This window comes from Hypomesus nipponensis, chromosome 16 (genome assembly GCF_054491055.1).
Source record: "Hypomesus nipponensis isolate SF chromosome 16, ASM5449105v1, whole genome shotgun sequence".
NCBI lineage: Eukaryota > Metazoa > Chordata > Actinopteri > Osmeriformes > Osmeridae > Hypomesus > Hypomesus nipponensis.
This window is the reverse complement of record NC_140376.1, coordinates 9,432,715-9,454,658: the sequence shown is the minus strand read 5'-3', so window position 1 is coordinate 9,454,658 and position 21,944 is coordinate 9,432,715. Positions and strand designations below refer to the sequence as shown.

At 42.2% G+C, this 21,944-nt stretch overlaps 3 protein-coding genes across 9 annotated transcripts in view; 2 read left to right on the top strand and 1 right to left on the bottom strand.

The window, feature by feature from the left end:
- The window catches only part of armc9 (armadillo repeat containing 9), a 32,502-nt gene extending 22,817 nt beyond the window's left edge, over window positions 1-9,685 (bottom strand). For 3 of the 5 annotated variants that reach the window (XM_084675786.1, XM_084675789.1, XM_084675790.1), the window contains exons 1-13: window positions 9,488-9,685; window positions 9,059-9,146; window positions 8,793-8,918; window positions 8,539-8,709; window positions 7,897-8,052; window positions 7,546-7,638; window positions 6,095-6,119; window positions 5,792-5,949; window positions 5,163-5,261; window positions 4,451-4,486; window positions 2,389-2,423; window positions 2,141-2,252; window positions 1,768-1,860 (exon numbers count right to left, since the gene is read on the bottom strand). In XM_084675786.1, coding sequence (XP_084531912.1) covers window positions 1,768-1,860; window positions 2,141-2,252; window positions 2,389-2,423; window positions 4,451-4,486; window positions 5,163-5,261; window positions 5,792-5,949; window positions 6,095-6,119; window positions 7,546-7,638; window positions 7,897-8,052; window positions 8,539-8,709; window positions 8,793-8,918; window positions 9,059-9,133 — 1,179 coding nt within the window. In that variant the 5' untranslated portion in view covers window positions 9,134-9,146; window positions 9,488-9,685. The remainder of the gene's footprint in view (window positions 1-1,767; window positions 1,861-2,140; window positions 2,253-2,388; window positions 2,424-4,450; window positions 4,487-5,162; window positions 5,262-5,791; window positions 5,950-6,094; window positions 6,120-7,545; window positions 7,639-7,896; window positions 8,053-8,538; window positions 8,710-8,792; window positions 8,919-9,058; window positions 9,147-9,487) is intronic. The other 2 variants (XM_084675787.1, XM_084675788.1) reach the window with 2 other exon arrangements.
- A 375-nt stretch (window positions 9,686-10,060) lies between these two features.
- polr2h (RNA polymerase II, I and III subunit H) lies at window positions 10,061-12,525 on the top strand. The gene is made up of 6 exons (XM_084676189.1): window positions 10,061-10,244; window positions 10,456-10,545; window positions 10,875-10,958; window positions 11,092-11,185; window positions 11,343-11,426; window positions 11,843-12,525. Exons 2-6 carry the CDS (start codon window positions 10,473-10,475, stop codon window positions 11,958-11,960), a joined length of 453 nt encoding a protein of 150 aa, XP_084532315.1. The 5' UTR covers window positions 10,061-10,244; window positions 10,456-10,472; the 3' UTR covers window positions 11,961-12,525.
- mfsd8l1 (major facilitator superfamily domain containing 8-like 1) lies at window positions 12,482-21,527 on the top strand. 3 transcript variants are annotated; one of them, XM_084676188.1, is made up of 12 exons: window positions 12,482-12,605; window positions 15,644-15,829; window positions 16,069-16,131; window positions 16,419-16,538; window positions 16,630-16,709; window positions 16,992-17,343; window positions 17,459-17,532; window positions 18,173-18,386; window positions 18,536-18,658; window positions 18,881-19,011; window positions 19,994-20,113; window positions 20,375-21,527. In XM_084676188.1, exons 1-11 carry the CDS (start codon window positions 12,581-12,583, stop codon window positions 20,072-20,074), a joined length of 1,449 nt encoding a protein of 482 aa, XP_084532314.1. In that variant the 5' UTR covers window positions 12,482-12,580; the 3' UTR covers window positions 20,075-20,113; window positions 20,375-21,527. The 3 variants fall into 3 exon arrangements, with proteins under 3 accessions (XP_084532314.1, XP_084532313.1, XP_084532312.1); XM_084676187.1 differs by lacking the exon at window positions 12,482-12,605 and adding an exon at window positions 13,240-13,414; XM_084676186.1 differs by lacking the exon at window positions 12,482-12,605 and adding an exon at window positions 13,240-13,827.
- Window positions 21,528-21,944: the final 417 nt, after the last annotated feature.

The window sequence follows — 21,944 nt, the reverse complement described above, 5'->3', positions numbered from 1 at the left end:
GGATCGTGTGCAGAACGCATCCGTTTATCGCACAAACTACCCCCCTAGCCCCCCCGGTCTACTGGCAAACCCCACCCTACCACCTTAACTAACACATTTTCTGCGGGAAACCCTAAAGGGTTAGTCAAATCACCTTCCTTAAACTTATTTCCTTGAATAATATATATTTTTTTTTTTTAAGTACGTATGAAATATCACCACCCCATGAACACAGAAGACAATGCCAAAAAACAAATGTTTTGTCCAAGTTACGGGACTGAGGATAAGGTCATGCAGTGCCTCAGAGGACAAGACCCAGCCAACAGAGATAGCCTAGTTTATGTTTGTGATATGATGTCAAGCAATGTACACCTGTCTTTGTGCAGAGAATAAAGCGGAGGATCTCTAAAGCGACTTAGGTGTCCCAGGTGACCAAAAGCCGACAAGCGCCGGAAGACAAAGAGAGGCATGACGAGGACATTTCCTGCCACATCTAAGAGGGCTTTTCGACGTGGCAACCTCAGGCCACATGAATGGGGAGTTAATTGGCACGGTCCCATGGCACTGGGAAAAAAAAACAATAAACAGCTCAACAAAAGCTTGTCTCGCTCTTAACTCCTCAATCGTGGAACACGAGCTGCATCCTTGTCCAACCCTTACTGAAATCATCGTACATCTTACTGTAACTCAATACAGAAGAACTATGTAACAGGAGCAGTGTCTTGTTGATAGTTTGGCCTCCGTGTGGATATAAGCTAAGCGTTCACATTGAAGGCGGTCAAAGGTGCAAAGGAGAAAAAAAAAACTGGTTTGACTAGAGTACAAATTTGGTTCTACAAGAAATCCTCTCTGACCGTAACGTCATGGACTGTTCAGTGGCAATTTCTTTGAGACCGCAAGGGAAGCTCAGCTTCCCCTAACATTTCCAAAAATTCATGGTCAAATATTTACTATCGTGTTAACATTTTAAATGCGTTAGAACACATTCCTATTGAAGACTTCAGAATCAGCTACATATACTAGCAGGTCGACTGACTGAAATCCGTCTCATACATTCCCGTAACGCCACAGTGCATTTCCCTGTTGAAGCTCAGCTTCCATGGACTTCAATGGGGCTGCTGTGAACAGTTGTTTTCAGTGCTTCGAAACTATTCGGTCATTGGATAAATGCTATAAGTGTGACTCTGGGGGTGAATGGAGGAGTGGGCTGGCATATCTTGCATCCTGATTTTGTCTCGGGGAAAGGGGGGGGGAGGGGGAGAGGGTACGTGCTGGTTGAGGGGGTACATCATGCGTCCGGATTGCGTCCCGGTGGGGGGAGAGGAGAGAAGCCACTTCCCTGAAATCAGTCTCTGCAGGTTGGGGTGTCTGCGTCAGATCGTTCGTTCATTCATTCATACAGTAGGCTATGCTAGTGTCACAGGGGTGAAGTAGCCAGTGTACTAGCCAAATAAATTGAAACATTTGATGATGTAGGCCGAAAATGAGCTTCCCCTCTTTGAAAGACCAGCAGCCGCCACTGGCACTGATATGGCACCTTGCTACCTTAGCGGTACTAGCGCTTTGCCTCATTCGGGCACAACTTGGCATTCATTGTCTTGATCAAGGACACTTCTGACACACGAAGGAACCGGGGGATCAAACCCGCAAACCCTGTGGTTAGCAGACCACGCGCTCTACCCTCTTGGGCCACGGCCAGCCCCGACGGAAAACGCTGCGTGCATAAGGTGAACTGAAGCAGAGCGTTGTCGTGGGTTCTGTCCCGGTGGAGGTCCGGTGATGGCCTACCTGGCCGGCGCTGTAGCGGTCCAAGAGGTCGTTGCTGATGTAGGCCTGCAGCACTGTGTCCCTCTGCTCTCCGTGAAGGGAGCGGGTCAGCCTCTGGAAACATCCGGGGAAAGAGACGCAACGTTCTTTAACTTGGCTACTTTTAGTTTTATGCGAAACCCGGAGAGTCCCGGAGAGACCCGGAGCAAGTCAAGTAGCAAGTCTTTGATATATTTGATGCCACCATGTGAAGGTGCCAATTTGATTTACATCAGGAAACATGTAACTGTATACCACATTCATATTTATACGTAAAATATACAGTATTTGCCTGGCAAATAAGGCAAAACTAAGGCAGATGGTCCTCTCAGATACTGCAGTCAGGTGTTCTTACCCAGCGCAGGGCCTGAAGTAGCAGGCCTTTGAGTCGGTCTGACCCTCCAAGCAGGTCCCTCTTTAGCTTGTCATAGTCCAGAGATGGCAGAAGAGGCACTTCTTTAAGCCTCCTGGAGGAGCAAACAGGTTAAATGGCACCTTCATTCAAAAGCATCATTTGTATTTGTTTGCAGTGTGTGTGTTGTGTGTTTCATTGAGGAAGTGGTGAAGCACTGCGGTTTTCAAGAGTCGAGGAGTCAGACTTACGGTGACACGATAGAGGCTCGGAGCATGGACGATGCCTGAAATAGAGAGATTGGATGATGTTACGCCATGGTATGATTTCCGTTCGCGGGCACGGTGAGTGCAATGCGCGGCGCGCGATTACACACTCACCGCACGCTTGGCGTGACACCTTCAAGTGTCAAGTGGCGTGTGTGCACGCGATGAATGTTACGTCGCATTGCTTTCTGACGGTCGTCTTTCGAAACCGATAAGATGCTTAAATGAAAATATGGAGTGTTTCGTGGCCGCCAATCAAACCCCCACATGTTTGTTGAAGCATCCTTAAGCAAACACGTGTGTTCTTCCAACTCACCCTGGTGTCCTCTCCACCTGAAATAAACTTCATTGAACGACTAGTTGAATTGTGTGGGGGGTGGGGATGCATGAGGGCACAGGCAGTTTTGCGTCATGCAGTCTTCTGGGAATACTCTGGCAACAGGGCCCATGCAGTGAGTGACAAGGACCACAGGGGGTGGGGGTGGGGTTAGTGAGAAACAGTCGATCCCATTCAACACCGGCATCCCCACTACACAGGACTTCTAGTTTGGTTATGGAAAGGGACTTGCTCGACACGGGAGGGTACGACTTCAACTTCACAGGGAGGGGGCAATCATTAGCAACTAATACTAGTTTAGATTGGGTCCCCCCTGAAATCCAGGCCCATATATGTTCGCGGGCAGCTCAAGTTAAAGGTGAGGGAGCTGATCCATGTCGTCTAGGAGATCGGCGTGCTTTGAACACATTTTAGGCTTCGGTGCACAGAAGGCAAACTGGGCGCAGGACATGGAACCCCCCCCCCCATTTCCAACATTTCTGTTCCGTCTAGCGTGAAGCAACGGGTGAACATGATCATTGACATTAGACGGGAGTCCCTCACAAGGAGACGGTGACCTGGAACAGCTTCCACCTCCGCCGGGAGTCAGGCCGGTGTAGCGGGTGGGCATAGGCCTCTTTGATACCCTGGCCTTTGTTACTTAGTCCACACCACGCTGCAATCCACACCAACGACCAGTGGCTTTTAATGCCGTCATGTTTAGGACCATACCAGTCACGATGATGGAAAAGCTCACAAACGCTGACTTGAGAGGAGAAAAGGGTTGTACTGCCACCGCTTTGTTTTCGATCCTTTGCTGGATTTGTTCTGGTGTGGTCTTTTATGTCCCTGGGGTCATTCCTTGGCTATTGTGGGTGTTTTTGTTAGTTTGATATGTGTGTTAAGCTAATCCTGGTTATCTGAGTTTTGGTTACTCTCAATGGGCAGAGGGATCTGGGAGAAACATCTCAATAGAAATCTCCTATAATTTGACCTCCATTACAGTCTTGGGTTTCATTGGAGAACAGTGACTCTTTCTATGAGAATAAACAAGGCCCTTTAACTGCCAAAAAGATTTGAACTTTGACTTTGGGAGTATACCTACTTTTTTGTGGACAAAAGCCACATTTAGTTTGTATGTAGAATTTGTTGTTTCCCCCATTTTTCAAACTTATTGCAATCTTATGCCCATTTTCAATGTTCACTGAATTGCTAAAAATGACAAGTTTAATCTTGTTTGGTAACTGATGCGACGGAAAACTACAGGGAAAAAAAAAAGGACATGGTGTTCACCGTTTCCCTTTTTTCTCGTCAAAGTGAGTCTGGGGCTCAAGTAAAAAGGCAGAAATAGTAGGAATAATAGAAAAAATTACCAAAAGTGGTTTGCCTTTTGAAATCAAACAGTTGAGAGGATGGCCATGTAGGCGGAGGCAGTGAGATGGTTTTGTTTGCGCTGTATACGAGCCCTCAGGGAACGGACAAATCAATTGCATCCTCGCCAGACAAAGAGGGGCCCATTCTTACTACAAACAAGGACATACATCCCATTAAACTAGGACTCTAATGGAAAACAGAGAAATATAGGGCAAAAACAAAGGGTACAGTGTATAGGTGCTGTAGAGGGAGAGATGGAGGGAGCCGACAGGGAGAGAAAGAGGGATAGACATCCGGGTAGCAGGCAAGAAGGGGAAACGACCGGAAGGTGGGGGGGATGCAAACGTGAAAACTTACATAGCCGTCATCATACGGACTCATAGAGTAATATCCCTTGATGGACCAAGGCGTCAAACACACACACACACAAACACACAGAGAAAGAAGCCGTTGTGTCACAAGTACATTGAGAGAAACACAGGTAAGGTCAAACAAGGAAGCACAAGGGTACGATATAAGAACCGCCATGGACTATTAACCAAAGAAGACATACACTGTTATCTCTTGTGTCAACAACCATGATCGTCAAGGATGTGAAAGGGAGTGAAAATGCCTTTGGCTGAAGAGGTTATTTTTTGAGTAAAAGACATCTCAGATGTCTCTCAGCCCTCAGCAAGTATTTACTGTTATATTACATAAACAGCAACAGGATGTGCATGTGTGTGCTTGGCGTGACAAGTTAACGCTATATCACAGGCTTAAAGAGGGCCATTGTACTGCATGGTATAGAACAAATTGGGGCAGAACCGTGATGAATAAAGTGAATTTAGAGGTACTAAACAGCCTATAAAACAGGATATAGGCTGAAGTATTCATTTAGAGGCTTACTGCTTTGTAGCAACAGGAAAGCACCCCCAAAATACAAATAAATGGACACTGAACATAACATGATGAACTAACATTGCAGCAGATCATATGACCGTTCCCATGATAGTTTCTTTCAAGGGGAAGTGTTGTGTTTGCCTACGACAGGTGAGAAGGAGAGAGGGGTGTTGGGGCTCTCACTCACAGTGCCGGGCCTGGTGAAGTCGATGCTCTGGGCCGCGCTCTGCCTCATCTGGCTGCTGAACAGGCGCACGCACACTCTCTGGAGGTACTCTGGGGAGATCTGCAAGACACGGCGCCGGTCCCCCGGGAGCCAGGAGTGAGGGCAGTGAAGTGTTGGGTGGGGTTGCTCTTTCAGAGCGTGTGGAGGTATCGGACTCGGCATTGTCATTGTGATGTGAAAGGTGGAAATACACACACATATATATATATATATATTCACTTATTTAAGCTCAGCATACATGTAAATTATGTTCTGTGTACTTATATGTTATGCCAGGTGCTTGCGTTGTGTTGTCTTAAGAATTTCAGTGCCCAGTCTGACCTTGTGTTGTTATGTGTGCCTGACAAATGAAAGACTAGAAATAAATAAATATATATATATATATATAATGTGTATGTATGTATGTATGTATGTATGTATATATATATATATATGTGTGTCCAGGCACACAAACCAGCATGTTCTCTATCTCTCACTATCTCTCACTCATATATAGACGTCTATATATGAGTGAGAGATAGACGTCTATATATGAGTGAGAGATAGAGAACATGCTGGTTTGTGTGCCTGGACACAACACCAGGCCGTACCATTTTCCCACTGACGGTAGCTTCCAGTGAGTCCACCAGCTCGGCGGTGACTCCTATCAGGTTGTGATAATCGACCTGCATTTTGTTTAACCTCTTCATGTAGTTGGAAGCTTTCCTCTCGGACTCGGCAAGCTGGAGCTGCAAATTCAGCATGGTGTCTACGCACGGACGCACGCACGCACACAGACACAAACACACACAGAGTAGACATGGCAACATGATGTCTATTGTCGAGTCACAGACGTTCATTTGGTGGAAGGGAACAAGGGAAGTTCTGGAACAATGGGAGTACAAAGTAGTCACCTTTGGCACTCCTCCCGCCCTCCATCTGCATCATCGACGTTAAAAGGTTTAACAATGGCAAATCCAGGAGCCAACACTCCAGTCTTTCACTAACCACTTTTCAAATATACACTGTGGGTGGGCATGTCCTGATTCTATATATTTGAATTGCCAATGTTAGGCAATACCTTAAGTACCACAATGCAGTATTATTGCAGAGAAAAATCAACGTCACAATTTCACAGAGGTTTGCAACCTCCTGTTTGTTTAAAGTGGTGGTATCGACAGGTGAGCAAATGTCAGGCCAAATAATGACTCTGGCTGAATTGACATCACTCCTTTTGTGTTTTTGGGAGAGAAGTTCTGTCAAGGCAAAAAACTGGAGGGAAGTCAATGAACTCCCACGTGGCATATCATCGTCAACAAGTGTAGGAGCTATCCTCTCAAGGTCAAGCTGGGCATCTAGCGAATTGATTACAAAATGTTAGGCAATACCTTAAGTCCCACAATGCAGTATTATTGCAGAGAAAAACCAACGTCACAATTTCACGGAGGTTTGCAACCTCCTGTTTGTTTAAAGTGGTGGTATCGACAGGTGAGCAAATGTCAGGCCAAATAATGACTCTGGCTGAATTGACATCACTCCTTTTGTGTTTTGGGGAGGGAAGCTCTGTCAAGGCAAAAAAAACGGAGGGAAGTCAATGAACTCCCACGTGGCATATCATCGTCAACAAACGTAGGAGCTATCTCAAGGCCAAGCTGGACATCTAGAGAATTGATTACAAAATGTTAATTCACACGCTTTCATGGTTTGGGGATAATGTATGATATTGTGACTATACAGAATTGTCTAGCCTATCTAGGTGCCATTATATTTCATTTATAGAAATGGTCCGGATGTCATCTATCATCTATTACTAACTAACCATAAAAATGCACATAGAAATATCAGGTGTAACATAACACTGTAATTGTATGTAGTCCATTTGAGAACCCAAATGGAATCCTTTTTTATTCCACGCAAAGCAAATGTTAGACTTTGCTGTGTGTGACACAACTGAGTGTGGGTGACTTTGAATCTTAATGATGTCTTTAGTAGCTCATAGAAAAAGGTCATCATTGTCGTCTTGAATGTGTCTCGGGAGAGGTGAATGGAGCTGGCAGGTACTTGGGGGTGACCTGAATCCCGGGTCATTGTTTTCCACTCCCTGATTAATTATTTAGAGCCAATTTTCTCCACGTTTGTCCGTATTGAATGGGTTACAGGATTTAAACTTGGCAGAGGATTGTGCTGCAGATTTTGAAAGAACTCCAAACAATGAGGTTGAAGTGTACTGTGAATACAGAGAATCCGGGAACCACTCACTTGTCACTAGGCAATAGACAATAATAGACACTGTGTTCCAACTTTTGAACCCTTTGTCAGGATCGAGACACCACTTAAATGGGGAAAACCCAGTGCAAAAGGATACATATAAAGTCAGCAGCTTTGGGGTGTTGGAGGGTTTCAAAGTCACAGACAGAAACTGCTCCAGCTTTCTCTTCAAATCTGGCATCCAGGATTCCTTAATGAGCACACAAGTCATTAGTGACCACACTTTGTACACCACATTATACCATTCCCATACATCACAAGCAGAAATGACTATTCCATTTCCTAATGCAGTGGACACATTACACACATCCTGCCTAAGTCTTGCTCTCTCTCTTTCTCTCTTTCTCTCTCTCGCTTCATTGTTTTTTAATAGTGTTCACATCCTTGAAGGGGTTGTTTGGCTTACTTCCTGTGAACATAGCTATGGTTAATAAGTAATAGCAAGCACCTGGAAGAGGTCTCTGAAGGAGGGGTGCACTGTGGGATTGGGAACAAAGGGGAGGGCGTAGAAGGGCAGGAACTCAGTGGTCTGGCTCAGGGCGGCCCCCCGAGTCTCCAGGTAATGCTTGAAGTGGGAGATCCTTCTTTCAAACTCTGCCCGGTCCTGTGTGTTAAACATATTGAAACACCTGGAAAAATCAACTCTTACAAGGTCGTGGACAGCACTTACATTTTTTTAACTGATCAAGACTGTCTACTGACGATGACGCAACGTGTTTAAGGCATTTTGTAGGGCCTCGGTATGGATTATGTGCGCCCTCTTGTGGTTAAGGATGACGACTCTTTGGTCGTCGATATGTTTTCACGAGATTCAGATTGTGAACACACAGTAACGTGGACCGTGGCTTTATCCCTTTAAAAAAAAAAATTCTACCAGCCACACGTATTGTTGTGCATCTTAGTGGTAAAGTGAATTGATAGAAAAAGGAAACTACAACTAAAACAACTAAAAAACAACTAGAACTTGACTGCTGTGGTATAAAGATGTGCTAAACCTACATACACCTATGTATGCATGTACTTCTACGAAACAAAGAAGACTTGTGCCAGATTAGTTAACTAGAAAGAGCATACATAAATGCACTCTTACATGTCTTCCAAGATGGTTCTTGAGAGGAAACAGAGTGAAGTGGATATGGAGGTAAAACTCCAGTTTCTGGGCGAGGGGCTCAAAGTCCCGGACCTCTGAAGGCACGTACTCTGTCCACAGCTCAAAGAAAACCTTCTGGTCTCCATCGTCAAATGAGCTAAGCAGGTCTTTCTATGGAGAAAACATTGTTTGGTAGAACATTTAGCAAAAAAAACTGGAAAATATAGCAGATTGTAAACTCATATGCTACTTACCTGAATAATGAGGGTTTTGGAATCCCTTAGAGTGTTTCCTTGAGGTTTTGGAACAAGCTTTCCTTTGCCTTTGCACTCTTTCTCAAAGTGTCTCAGTGTTTCGTCAAATTCTCCAAACTTCAGATACTGTCAAAAATGATTGTGAGATATTGACAGGTTATGACTGGTTAGAGGATATTAAGACAAAAACGAAACGATTTTAAATTCACGATGAATGTAAAATCACAGTAGTGCAATCTTGATTAGCCAACATGGTATTGCTATACCTCCTTGATCATTCCTAGTAGATCAGCTTCATTTGCCAAGATATCCCCCATTTCCAAAGTTTCCCTAGAATTCATGTCAACACTCGGCCTAAAGAGTGGGAGACAGAAATGAAGAACACAATTTATTTTATACTACTTACACAACCGTCAAAAACCCAACAAGCTAGCTAGCGAAAATGTAAGAAGGTATCGTCAGTTGGCTGACGTTACAGCTGTTGTGTTGTTGACAATATTAGCTAGAGTCCCAGCCCATGCTGAAAGTTCAAACATAAACTAACCTAGCTCATTTCTTTGTTTTCTTAACAAGTTATCAGATTGGCTGGATAACACAACTAGCTCAAGCTAGCATATTGTAGAGCTAGCTCGCTACAGTTATTACTCGTTGTTGTTGAAAACCCTTGGCTGACCGAATCTGTGACACTATCTTACCTTATTCACATTGCCATTTGTTACGATACTAGCAATTCATTGACTCGTACGGATGTAGAATTTAGTATAAGCACTGGCAACATTTTATAATTTCTGCAAGAATCTAAAATGTAACGTTAGCTAGCTGTGTGGCTAATAACAGCACAGCACCACCTGCTAGCAACCATCCACAGGAAGACGCCAAAACACCTAGCAACCAGCGTTACAGGAAAGCGTGGCCAAATGTCGTAAATGTTGGTTGATGCAGTTGTCTCAGCAGATAAAGGTTTAGAACTAAAAAATATTATAAATCAGTTTCTAGATTTGGATGGTGTTATAGGTGATTGAATCTGAATAAAGCTTGAATATAAATGAGAATTTAGCCTTATTTACTCTAGTCCACCACACAAACGTCGTTAGAAATATCCGTGTATGTTTGAGTACTGGTACGCTACTCACAAAAATGTTATACCACCAGAATGCACTTTTAAATTAGGAAACGATTATGCTATGTTAAAATAACTTATCTGACAGTGAAAATTACGTTTATGTCCCACAGCCCCCCCAAATAACTTCCAGGTTTATGTGCTACGGAAGTGATTGTCTCGTTCAAACGTCAAAGGTTGAACACATTGTTGCTGTGCGCGGCACACTTGATTTAATCAGTTATGAATGAAAATTGACTTTTAGAAGCCATTCTACACACCCCAATCACATTTTCAAGTTACTACTTGTAGGAAAGTGTTATATAGTTAAAATACCATTTGTCTGATTTGAGGTAAGTGAAATTGTTCTTCATGTTTGTCTGCTAGATGGCTATATCACACATGCTAGTTAGGTAGCATGTAAGCTAATGGAGATGCTATCTTACCATAGGTAGCTAACTAGTTGACAGACATTTCCAGATAGCTTCTTTTCTCTATCACCGTTGTTATCTAGTCTTATTTGAGTGTCCCCAGCAAAATAAATTATACTGTTACGTTCATTAGGACTGATTCAGTGGGCCATGGCTGGAATTCTTTTTGAAGACATCTTTGACGTAAAGGACATTGACCCTGATGGCAAGAAATTTGACAGAGGTAAAGTTTGGGCTTATAGAAATATAAAGAACGAATGGACTAATCCAGTGGTTCTCAACCTTGTGCTCAGGGACCCCCTGTCCTGCATGTTTTAGATGTTTCCCTGCCCCAACACACCTGATTCAAATAAAAGGGTCGTTATCTAGCTCTGTAGACGCCTGGTAACGAACATGCATTTGAATCAGGTGTGTTGGAGCAGGGAAACATCAAAGACATGCAGGACAGGGGGTCTCTGAGGACAGGGTGGAGAACCACTGGACCAATCTACTTGTCTGTCACACCCCTCTATTAGTATCAAATATGATCGTCATTTTTATCCAATGCTCTAGTCTCTCGTCTCCACTGTGAAAGTGAGTCCTTCAAGATGGATCTCATTCTGGATGTGAACATTCAGATCTACCCCGTTGATCTTGGTAAGAAGCACATCGGCCTGCCTGCCTGCCTTGTCCATTTCTGTTGCTGCTGCCATGTTGTTACATTTCCATTGACCGTTCATAATGTTTTATGCCCTTCTTATCATATCTAATGTCTGTTCTTCACAACCAGGGGACAAATTCAGATTGGTTATAGCCAGCACTTTGTATGAGGATGGGACACCCGATGATGGAGAGTACAATCCACAGGATGATAGGCCGTCAAGGTACTATTAAATTACATAGGATAGACTTGATTGATGTACATTGAGGTCATGCATTGAATATATGTAGTGGGTTTGCTATTGAGGTAATGCACTAAAGGTATTTAGAGGGTTTTGGATTCCTATCTAATCCTTAACAGGTTTTTTTTCTTTTTCCTAGGGCAGACCAGTTTGATTATGTGATGTATGGCAAAGTTTACAAAATTGAGGGTGATGAAACCTCTACAGAAGCAGCGACACGACTGTGAGTGACGTTCACAGGTTCAACCATTCGCGTGTTCTGTTGTACAGTTTTCTCCTTATCTTGCTTGTTATACTGAGAGGGTTTCTTGGTGCAGGCTGAATGCCATCAGTTGCCTTTGCTGAGACCCCCTTCCACTTCCTAATCATGGCGTATCTGGGGGTCAGATGGTTGAACGGTTAGGGAATCGGGCTATTAATCAGAAGGTTGCTGGTTCGATTCCTGGCCGTGCTAAATGATGTTGTGTCCTTGGGCAAGGCACTTCACCCTACTTGCCTCGGTGGGGGGGGGAATGTCCCTGTACTTACTGTAAGTCGCTCTGGATGAGAGCGTCTGCTAAATGACAAGGTAAAGGAAATGCATCTGATTTTACATGTGATAACTCTTGCGTGTGTGTGTACGTTCATCCCTTCTCTCAGCTCAGCCTATGTGTCTTACGGAGGACTCCTCATGAGGTTGCAAGGAGATGCCAACAATCTGCATGGGTTTGAAGTGGATTCCAGAGTGTACCTTCTCATGAAGAAACTTGCCTTCTAAACCACACTATGACCTGTTGAGGTTCATTTTCTCTATTTACATCCTGATGTCTCACTGAAACAAGGACCACACTCCATATGGAAAGCACGAAGTGGTGTTCAGCTTTACGGGAGATTTGTTGGAGACTAACAGGGCATACCATATGTTTTTTTCAGTCATGGTAATTGTAGCTCCTCTCGAAAAATGGACTTGGGACTGTGAAGCAAATGAACCACAGCGTGGCCACCTGCTGGTAAATCATGTAAATAAAGAAAACTTTTTTAATAAGAATAGAAAAAGTTCACTAAAACTTGTCATTTATGGGGTTTATACTGATAAGTATGTTTGTTGTTCCACCATTATACTGCCTTTTAAATGCTGATATTTTGCTTTCTCAAATCCTGTCATCTGCCATTAACCAGTAACATCTTTTGGAAACCAGTATAAATGTCTCCAGAAGGGTTGCAACCTATGGGTATCTTGGTTACCATTTGTTTTGTGTTGCCTAGGGACAGAATTCTATTGCTTGTGTTGCAGGGATTCCTGTCTGCAAATATTGGAAATTGAATTAAATGTGCTCCTGAAAGAGACAGTGTTTGTGTGACACAGACCTCAGTGTCAGCTGTAATGGAAGTCACAGGATGAGCTGGTCACCAATGACCCCTGGTATGTGAAGGCAGGAGTCTGAACATTACATTTAGTCATTTAGCAGACGCTCTTATCCAGAGCATTATCCAGAGAGAACATTAATCCTTTCCAACACTGCTGTTTTAACCATTTACTGATATCACTTTCTAAAGCCCTCAATACTGTATATTGAACAGTTAAATATTTAGGCCTCGTCAGATTTTTTTCATATCTTGAATTAGATTGCAAGCAGTGCTTTCTATGAACATAAACCTTTACAAAGAGGACATACTCTGCTGTTTTGGTCACAAATTAATAACCAAAGAAGGTTTGATAGGATGGCCCATGGTCACTAGCTTCGGCTACCTAGCTTCAGTCGTGCATGCATTGTCATGTCACCAAAGGTGGACCTTTATTTATTTTGAAAACTGCTGTGGAACAGAAAAGTGTGTGTTGGGCAACTCCTTTTTTCAAGAACATAAGGAAGAGCATACTTTCACAGTAAAAATGTAAATCTAAATACACTGACTGAGGATGAACAAAACTTTTTCTGAGTGCATTTTTTTGATGCAGTTGTATTTTTAATAGTACTGAAAAAAAAAAATCTTGGAACCACACTCCCGAAACATCTGACAACCGGAAGCGAGTACTTGCTGCCATTGCGTAACACAGAGTATCCCTCTGCTACTAATCTGCGATTCTCACCACTGACACGTTCTCCAGAAAATATCCAACCGTTGTCATTATTGTGCATGAACAGTTTCACGTCACAACGATTTAAGAATATGGGAGTGGTTTCCTAAAGAATTTCATGGTTTTGGGAAGGTTGTTTTCGGGAAATGTGATTGGTGAGTGCGCGCTGCAATTACGTATTTACAATGCTGTGAATGGGACAGTTTTGGCTATATGTTTTCTCTTCGGATATGTTCCGTCGTCAGTCAATGGAGTACGGATGCAGTGCACAATGTTTTGATTTATATCTTCATCAAAATGCTCTATTGAAAAGCAAGGCAAGCTCCAACTGAAATATGACTGCATTGGATCTAATTGGCTGCACTGTCTCTCGGATTAGTTTGACTTCATCGCATGGGACGGTCTATTAGGAATACCTATTCATGTTTAAAGTATTATAACGATGCCAACATAAATTATTAAAATACACAATCAGTAGTAGCTACAACAGCGATGGATTATCGGCGGAAAAAGAAGCTGACATACTTCACTATTGGATTGATCTTTCTTCTAAGTGGAATCGAATATGGTAAACGTTTTTTTGTTGTTGCGTTGAATAACTCCATGGATGTGGCCTACTGTTGATTCATTCATTGCTCAGATATTGTTAACCATACACAACATAGGAACTATCACAGCAGTCCACATCACGAACCACAAATCCAGTAGGTAAGGCACAGGCTACATTGTTTATCCAATACAGTAGGAATGTTGAGAGCAGAGTTCTAATGCAATCATTACACAGATAGTTACACTACATATACTCTTGGTAGTGTAGACAGGTGATCCATGTAGGCTTTCTGTCACCTGAAATTGAATCTCTGCACCAGTTTTATCATGCAATCTTTAAAAAAATGAGTATACCTTCAATGTTATACTACAGTACAACAATGATAATAATTATTTTTAAGTGAGTGTGACCAGAAAGGATATTGATTTCATCTACTCTTAAACTGAGAGTTACCTCCTATACTTCTACTGCACACATTTGTCTTTTTCTATGGCTCTCATACATTCACACAATGTTATTGTCTGTGTCAACTCATCAGTATTTCCCCACAGTGTACCTGTTTTTCCAGCTACCTAATGTCAACCAAAGTCAATTCTAAGTGTGTATGTAAATTGCATTTGGTCAGCACTGTTCTTTGTTTGTCTGTTGGGACATGGTTTACTTAGGCCTGACCAGTTATGAAAGTCTAACTTTTCAAGAGTTTGACACTATTTAGACATGTTTTTTGTACAGGTTTGAATGATCCATGCTAAATATTACAAAGTTGTTTCTCAACATTCAACACAAAATGATTACCAGTGATCTAATTAAGACCTAAGACATGGAAGTGGAAGAGACTTAACTGATTAGGCCTATGTACATTGAGCAGTGTCCCAATTGGCTGACCACCAGCTTCTATCCAATGGCATAGCCTTTGATGAACCTGAATCATCTGCGATGCAAGCACTGATGAGTTAGTGTCCCAGGTCACAATGCTGAGAGGAGACAAAAATGTGAAATATATTTCTAGGGGTTTGTCATGTGACATTTTAAACTGTGTGTAATGTGGACACAGTGCGCCTTCTCTCCTCCCTGTGCTTACAGCTTACGTAATATATGTGGGTCATAGGTAGGCCTCTGTATTGTTAATATGTTACACCCTGAGGTTTTCTTTAAGGGGGTCATTGATTGGCGAATCAAGTTTACCTTGTCACATTTGAATAGACAGTTCAGTGGGTAAAATGGACATACAGTGAGCCACAAAGTCCATTTATACCTCTTTCCTATGCAAATTTCACAATTAAAAAGTGTCTGTACCTTTGTCACGCCCCCAAATTTGAGCTCTTGCCTTCAGGAAGAAGGTATAGAGCTCCCACCCACAGAACAACACAATTTGGGGACTCTTTGGTTTGTTTTGCTATTGGGAGGCTAAATAGGCATAAATGAATGGCATTGGTTTTTCAACATTAAGTGATCCTTGTACTGTATTGTACTCTTGTGTGTTATCTTTGTGTGGTGTCAGGTATGCTTTTTATGTAGTATTTTATGATGGATTGAATGTGTTTTAATACCCGTCTACAAACACATTTCCCCTAGTGGGATCCATAAAATGGACTTGACTTGACTTGTGACTCCTAATACCCCTCTCACACCGAAACCAGGTTCTTATTCAGTATATTTAAGTGTGAGATGGATTTATATTAAACCCATGACTTGTGTTATCATATTTTTAATAATTTCATGTTAAAAAGCGAGGTTGGTGTAAAAATCTTTTGAATAGGGGTTCAAGCCAATGGTAACATTGGTGAGGAGTAAATGTAACTTTTTTTTTCTTCTACTCCACACTTTCTTTCAGCCGTAATCTTGCCCACGATATGGAGATACTTGCAGACACTGGAAGCGGCTCCCTACTTCCTGGGTCTGAGCCTATCAGCTTTCAGTCTGAGTGGTCTCCTCACTGGACCTCTGTTTGGCCTCTGGTCCGACCGGACCTGTGCCACCAAGAAGATCATCCTATTCGCCAACCTCTTTGAGATAGTCGGTAATGGCTTGATCTCATTGCAATGTTCAATTCCCCAGTTGCTGGACCCCAGTTGGGGTCCAGAAAGTAAGACTGGGTTCAAGGTTTTTGTACAAGAACATTTTCTTCGCATGACTCTCACTTAAAATATAAATAATTTATGAATACATTTGCACAGCAGGTTTCTAAAAATTAAATCAATCCATCTTGACACACTTTACTGACGAGGTTACTTTGCTCTCTCTTCCTCCCTCCCGTAGGCAACTTCATGTACTTCATGGGCTATTCCAAATGGCTCTTGCTGTCCAGCAGACTTGTGGCAGGTGAGAAAACATAAATATTGAAACCGCTGTTGCAGAAAGCTATATGGTGCCGCACATGACTCATTTGATTAAAAGATTATTAGCAAATTGTAATCTGACGCAGTGATGGACAAACATCATGTAAAATGTATCTTTCTATGAATCGTCAAGAATAACAGTAAAGTGCAGTTTAGCAATTTATCTTACTAGATACTAGAATCTCAAGAGGTAACATCAATGTCTGTCTTGGCCTCATACATAGTGTTATCTATAAAGGATTACTGTAAATTAATCTCAGTGACTCATAGGAATAGGTACTGGTGCTGGTTCATCCATCTTTGGCTTCCTAACCCGAAGCACTGCCCCAGAAGACCGTTCCACTGTGTTCGCTGCGGTCATGGCATGTAGGCAGGCTGGCCTTCTGATTGGTCAGTGCTTGTCGACATCAGTGCTTACCACGTTTTGTATTTTTTGTGGACGCATATCGTTATCATGACATTCAGTTACCTCCTCCTACAGGTCCAGCGTTCAACATCTTCCTGAGGCTCTGTGATTTTCGGATGGGCCCGTTTCTGGTCAATAAGTACACCGCACCAGGGGTAAGATCTTTGGGGCGGTAATCTTTATTACTGATGGAATAATATGTAGTCCTGTGTTACACTGTAGTGTGTACTAGTTTTAGGCTACTAAAACTACTTACAGGGTCAAATAACTAAAGTCTGCAGATGAAGTGTTATTATGGTGACATTTTTGCATTCAAAAGGAAGCCAGGGACAATGCTGTCAGACACAAAGAACCTCAGATAGAATAAAAAGGAACAAGAAACATTTTGGATTTTGTGCTCACTCCATATCTAACGTCATTGCCATATTTCGCCCCAGCTTTTTATGTGCCTGCTGTGGATCCTCCTTCAGCTGGCTGTGGTGTTCATGTACTGGGACATACCACCTCAGGAAACAGAGGACCAAAGTGAGAGCGTAGCGGAGGGAGACAAAGAGGTGGTATCAAGAGAGGTGGAGGGGGAGGATATGGACGGGGATGATGACGAGGGGAAGCCTTTAATGAGGCCCCATGAGCTCCTGGGCTCCTACGGTTCGGTGGTCACCCCCGATCCACAGAGGGAGCAGGTGGTCATCTCCAACGGCAACCTGTCTCACATCTCCCCGCCCTCCTCGCCTCCGCCTGAGTTGGACCTGCCATCCAACCCCTTCAAGAGGTTCAGCATGAGCCGAGGTGTGCAAGCAATTCTTTTGGCTTCAGGGTCGGGGACACATATCCGTTTCAGTTTGAGGAGAGGCAATTACAGTTCAGAAAGCAAACTTCTCTTTCTTTCTCTTTTTCTTGGCAGAGTTCCTTAGAGAAGAGGTGGTGGTTCTTCTAACCGCCCAGTTCATTACTCTTTTTAACCAGACAGCCCTGGAGGTGAGCTCTGAAAACACATCGCACACACACACCAACATCAAGGGCAACAGGCAAGATAAACAACTAGCCTTCCAAGGTATATCCAAAAACCTCCACAGAAGATCGACAGAGGAAAAAATTCGGATTTATTACTTTACAGCAAGTGTACGGATGGCTACATCAGCTAATCGTTCATTAGTGCCTTCTTAATATAGCACTTCAATTAGGCTTAAGAGTGCCTTGATAAAGTGCATGTTGTGCCTGTTGAAGTGATAAACAAGCCCTGAGGCATAAATAACTCTATCGACTTAATAAAATAAAAAATTGTGTTGATGCACAGATCCAGGAAAGATGAAAAAATATATTTCTAAAGCATTGATTGTTTCTCGAAGAACAGCGTGATGTCATAGTGGTGGGAGCAAAAAAGTGCTAACTGCTGCCCTGTCACTTTGAGTGACACACTCTAATCTTACTGTGCTCCATATACTACCACATACTTTTTTCAAACGTAACTACACTTACGTGCACTTCAGATACATTGTTCATAGAGCCTAAAACATGTATATTTAATAGAGATGATCAATCTGGAGGTCATCAGCAACCAATTGGGGGGAAATATGTTTTCTTTTGTGTAGAAATGACAATAGTTTTCCCCTTGCAGACCATGGTGACCCCATTGACCCAGAAGTACTTCAACTTTGGTGAGCTGGAGAACAGTGTGATGTACTGTATCTGCGGCGTGGAGGTCATCGCTGGCTTCCTGTTTGTGCGCTGGCTGACCAAGCGAGCGGCTGAGAGAGTGGTGCTGGCTGTGGGCCTCATCCTCTGCAACATCTCCTGTGTGTGGTGTCTCATCTTCCTAGCCAATCCCCAAGGTGAGGAAAAATACACTGGAGTAGGAGCTATTTACGTTGGTTTGAAGGACTATCGAGGATCACGGCTTGTAGTTTGTTTACTTCGGAAATATTTTTCCCTCGTGTTGTTCTATATTCCTTTTTTCCCCTGTCCCTCTTTCTCTCTTCAGGCGGCTTTGCTTGGCAGTTAGCAGAGTTCATCATCGGTGTATTCCTGCAGGTATTGGGACTGCCCTTTGTAGCCGTAGCCCAAGTGTCTCTTTTTTCCAAAGTCACTTCGGAGAAGACTCAAGGTGAGAAAAAGTGCCCTCTGGCGGAATGTCAATGAGCGCCAATCTTGGTACTGTCGAGTGAAAGATTCAACTCCAGGGCTCTTAACCTTGTACACACAATCCATCTCAGAGACAGTCCTGCACAAAATGAGAAACACTGTTATGCAGTTAATTTCAAACATGTTTGTAAATACTCCTGTGAGGTTATTTTGTCCTCCTGCTAATTTGTGTGTGTTTCCTCAGGGTTCAGTCAAGGAGTCCGTCGCTCAGTGGGAGGTCTGGCAACAATCTTAGGGCCATTGTGGGCCGGGGGACTAACAAGTAATCTTTACGTCATGCTGGGGGTGATGATGGCTTTACTGGCACTGCTTACTGTGAGTATTGAATGTGTTTGTGTGTGTCTGTGTGTCAGTCCGCATCTGTCCCATATGTAAATCTGAATTGATGTCCCTTGAAGAACCCCTTTGTGTTTCCACTTTTAGGTTAAGGAAAGTGTGTGTTGTAAAAGAGGCGACACAAAATTCTCTCATATTTGTCCATTATAAGTATCTGCATCCTTTTATGAAGTCAGAGACAAAATAAAAGGAGACAACAAAGCTGACCAGCATGAGTGAGCTAGCTACCACATCATATTCATTTGATAATATTAAGAAAATATGAACAGAAAAAATGAATGTGGTGACACATCTGCAGACTTTCATAGGATTTTGTTTGAAATAGCTGATATCCATTTCAAGACTTGTTGGAGAGAAGTCTTGTTTTCCCTTAAATCCAAGGTCCTTTTGAAATGAAACTGTTGTGGTTATTGGTAGAGCCCGACCAATTTATTGGCGTTAGCCATTTTCCAAACTATTGGTATCAGCAATATATATATATATATATATGTGTGTGTGTGTGTGTGTGTGTTGTCAACACTCGTGTTTAGAACGCAACAAACCCTACAACCAGCTGATCCAGCCAGTCGGGCAGAGTGTTAGGGAAATCTGTTCATTATTTGTAACACGTTTCTGGATAAAAAAAATATGTATAGCCAATATATTGTAATATCAGATTTTTAAATCACCAAATATTTGTATCGATATCGCCTTAAAAAATCTGACGGGCTTTAGTTATTGGAATGCATTGTGAAATGTCATGATATCACGTGGAGAATAATAGTATATTGCTTCTAGGGGGACATAAGAACAGTATATTTTACTCACTAACTTACATACAAACACGAATAGAAAACTTTATTGTGCTACCTTGGTTTCATACCTGGTGCTCGTGTCATTACTCGCTGGTCCTTAAAAAAGTGCAATTGAGGCTTTCTGAACTTCAAATTCTTTGTAATCTAAGGCTATGTCCATCTTCCAGATAATGCTGTTCTTCTCCTATGACCGTCTGGTGGAGCCTAGCGTGGTGGAGCATGCCGACAGCTCTGAAGATTGTGGTTGATTAGGACATGGGTCCATGATAAAATAAGGAACGTAAGAGGTAAGAGCTTTAGATGAGACTTTCATGTTGCACTCACCGTTTTCTTTTCAAGCGTCCCAAATTTCACTCTACAACATGAACTGTCAGTGATCTCTCTCTCTCTCTCTCTCTCTCTTTCTCTCTCTCTCTCTCTTTCTCTCACCCTCTCTCTCTCACCCTCTCTCTCTCACCCTCTCTCTCTCACCCTTTCCCTTTCTCTCACACACACACGTTTAGTTTCGCTTACCAAGTATAAAGGACATGATTTCCCTATGGTCTCAGGGCCAGTGGCACCAAAAGACAAAAAAACTAAGATGTCAACACTGCAAACACCTTTCAGCCCCTGGAGTGCTTCCCCGACCCTTGGTGCTCCTGGAGTCTACTTACTGCACACAGTCTCACACACCCTAAAGAACTTGGTAAATGTACTTCTCTGGAAAACATTTTTTTTCCTGTGGAAATATGTGATAAAACGGAAACTGGGGCAAAGGGGGAATATTATGTGTGTAGTGAATGATAGCAATAGGACTGTATACTATGTTGTTGTTGGTAGTGGTGAAGAGGTCAAGCGGAGAGCGCTGTATCACCACTGGTTGCAATGAAAACAGCGCCTCGTATCGTACTGGGATGCTTTCGGCCAATGATTCGGTTTATTCATGCCATATATTTTTGGATAATAGCAGTTTCCCAAAAAAGTTGCATTATCCAGCGAATTGATACCATCATGGAAACGTACTGATAGTTTAACCGCAACACATTTAATTTGTTTTAAACACAAACTCAGATGTATGACTACAACCCACTGGATGTGATCTTTTCCCAGACCTTAATTATCTGCAGGTAAATGAATTGCCTGTTTTGAAATTATATACACCATAAATTGTCAGTGATCACATGTGCATATCACAATATGTCAAACTATGTAAAAAGACCTCACATGAGGATCAAAGCAGAATGCAATTTGACGGTTACTATGAGATTAAACGTATGGTAACGGCAAGGTTTGTTCTAAGGATCTCACCTAGACTCCACACTGGTTTGTTACTGATCAGTAGTATGCATTTTTTACACAAGTTTAACTAAAGTTAACCTAATATAAAATCCAATAATAACATTTACGTGAATTTGTGCTGAAGCAGCCAAGAAAAGACATCTTTCAAACATTTATGGTCAAAAGATTCCTTGTGTTAAAAGACAGATGGGTTTAACTATGAATTTGAGCTCTTGAAATATTTTTTGTGTATGCTGGTGATATTTAAGTTTCTTGTAAATTAACATTATCAATTGTTAAAAGCTACATTCTATTGTGAATTGAAGTTGTTTATTTTTATTTATTTTTTTATTTTGTCACCACCTACGTAAACTGTTTGATGAGCACAATTTGTCTGAATTGTCATTGTAAAAAAAATATGCCAAATAAACACCTTGCTTTATATATCGTCTGATTTTGTTCAACCTTGATGGATTAAAGTGTGTTTTAATGCACACATAAAATCTCACAAATTAATACTTTATTTTGTATCCCTATTTAGTGCTCTATAAATTAATATGATCGTAAGAAAAAACTTTAAATGTATGATCAAAAAAAATTGCTAACTCTAGTCTTTATTATATATGATTATTTCCATCCTAAAAACAGCCAACAACTTTCACAGATTGCTTTAGATGTTTCTGCGGCTATGTGGTGTCTTGTTTTGGTAAAAAAAAATATATCAGTGCCACCAAAGAGTCAAGCAGAAATTGAGCACATGGCAATGCCTTCACCTGATGTAGGTAATTGTAAGTCATTTTGCCAAAATCTTTCTGTTGATTTAATAATTCATTGTACAGACAAACTTTGTTAACTGTACAC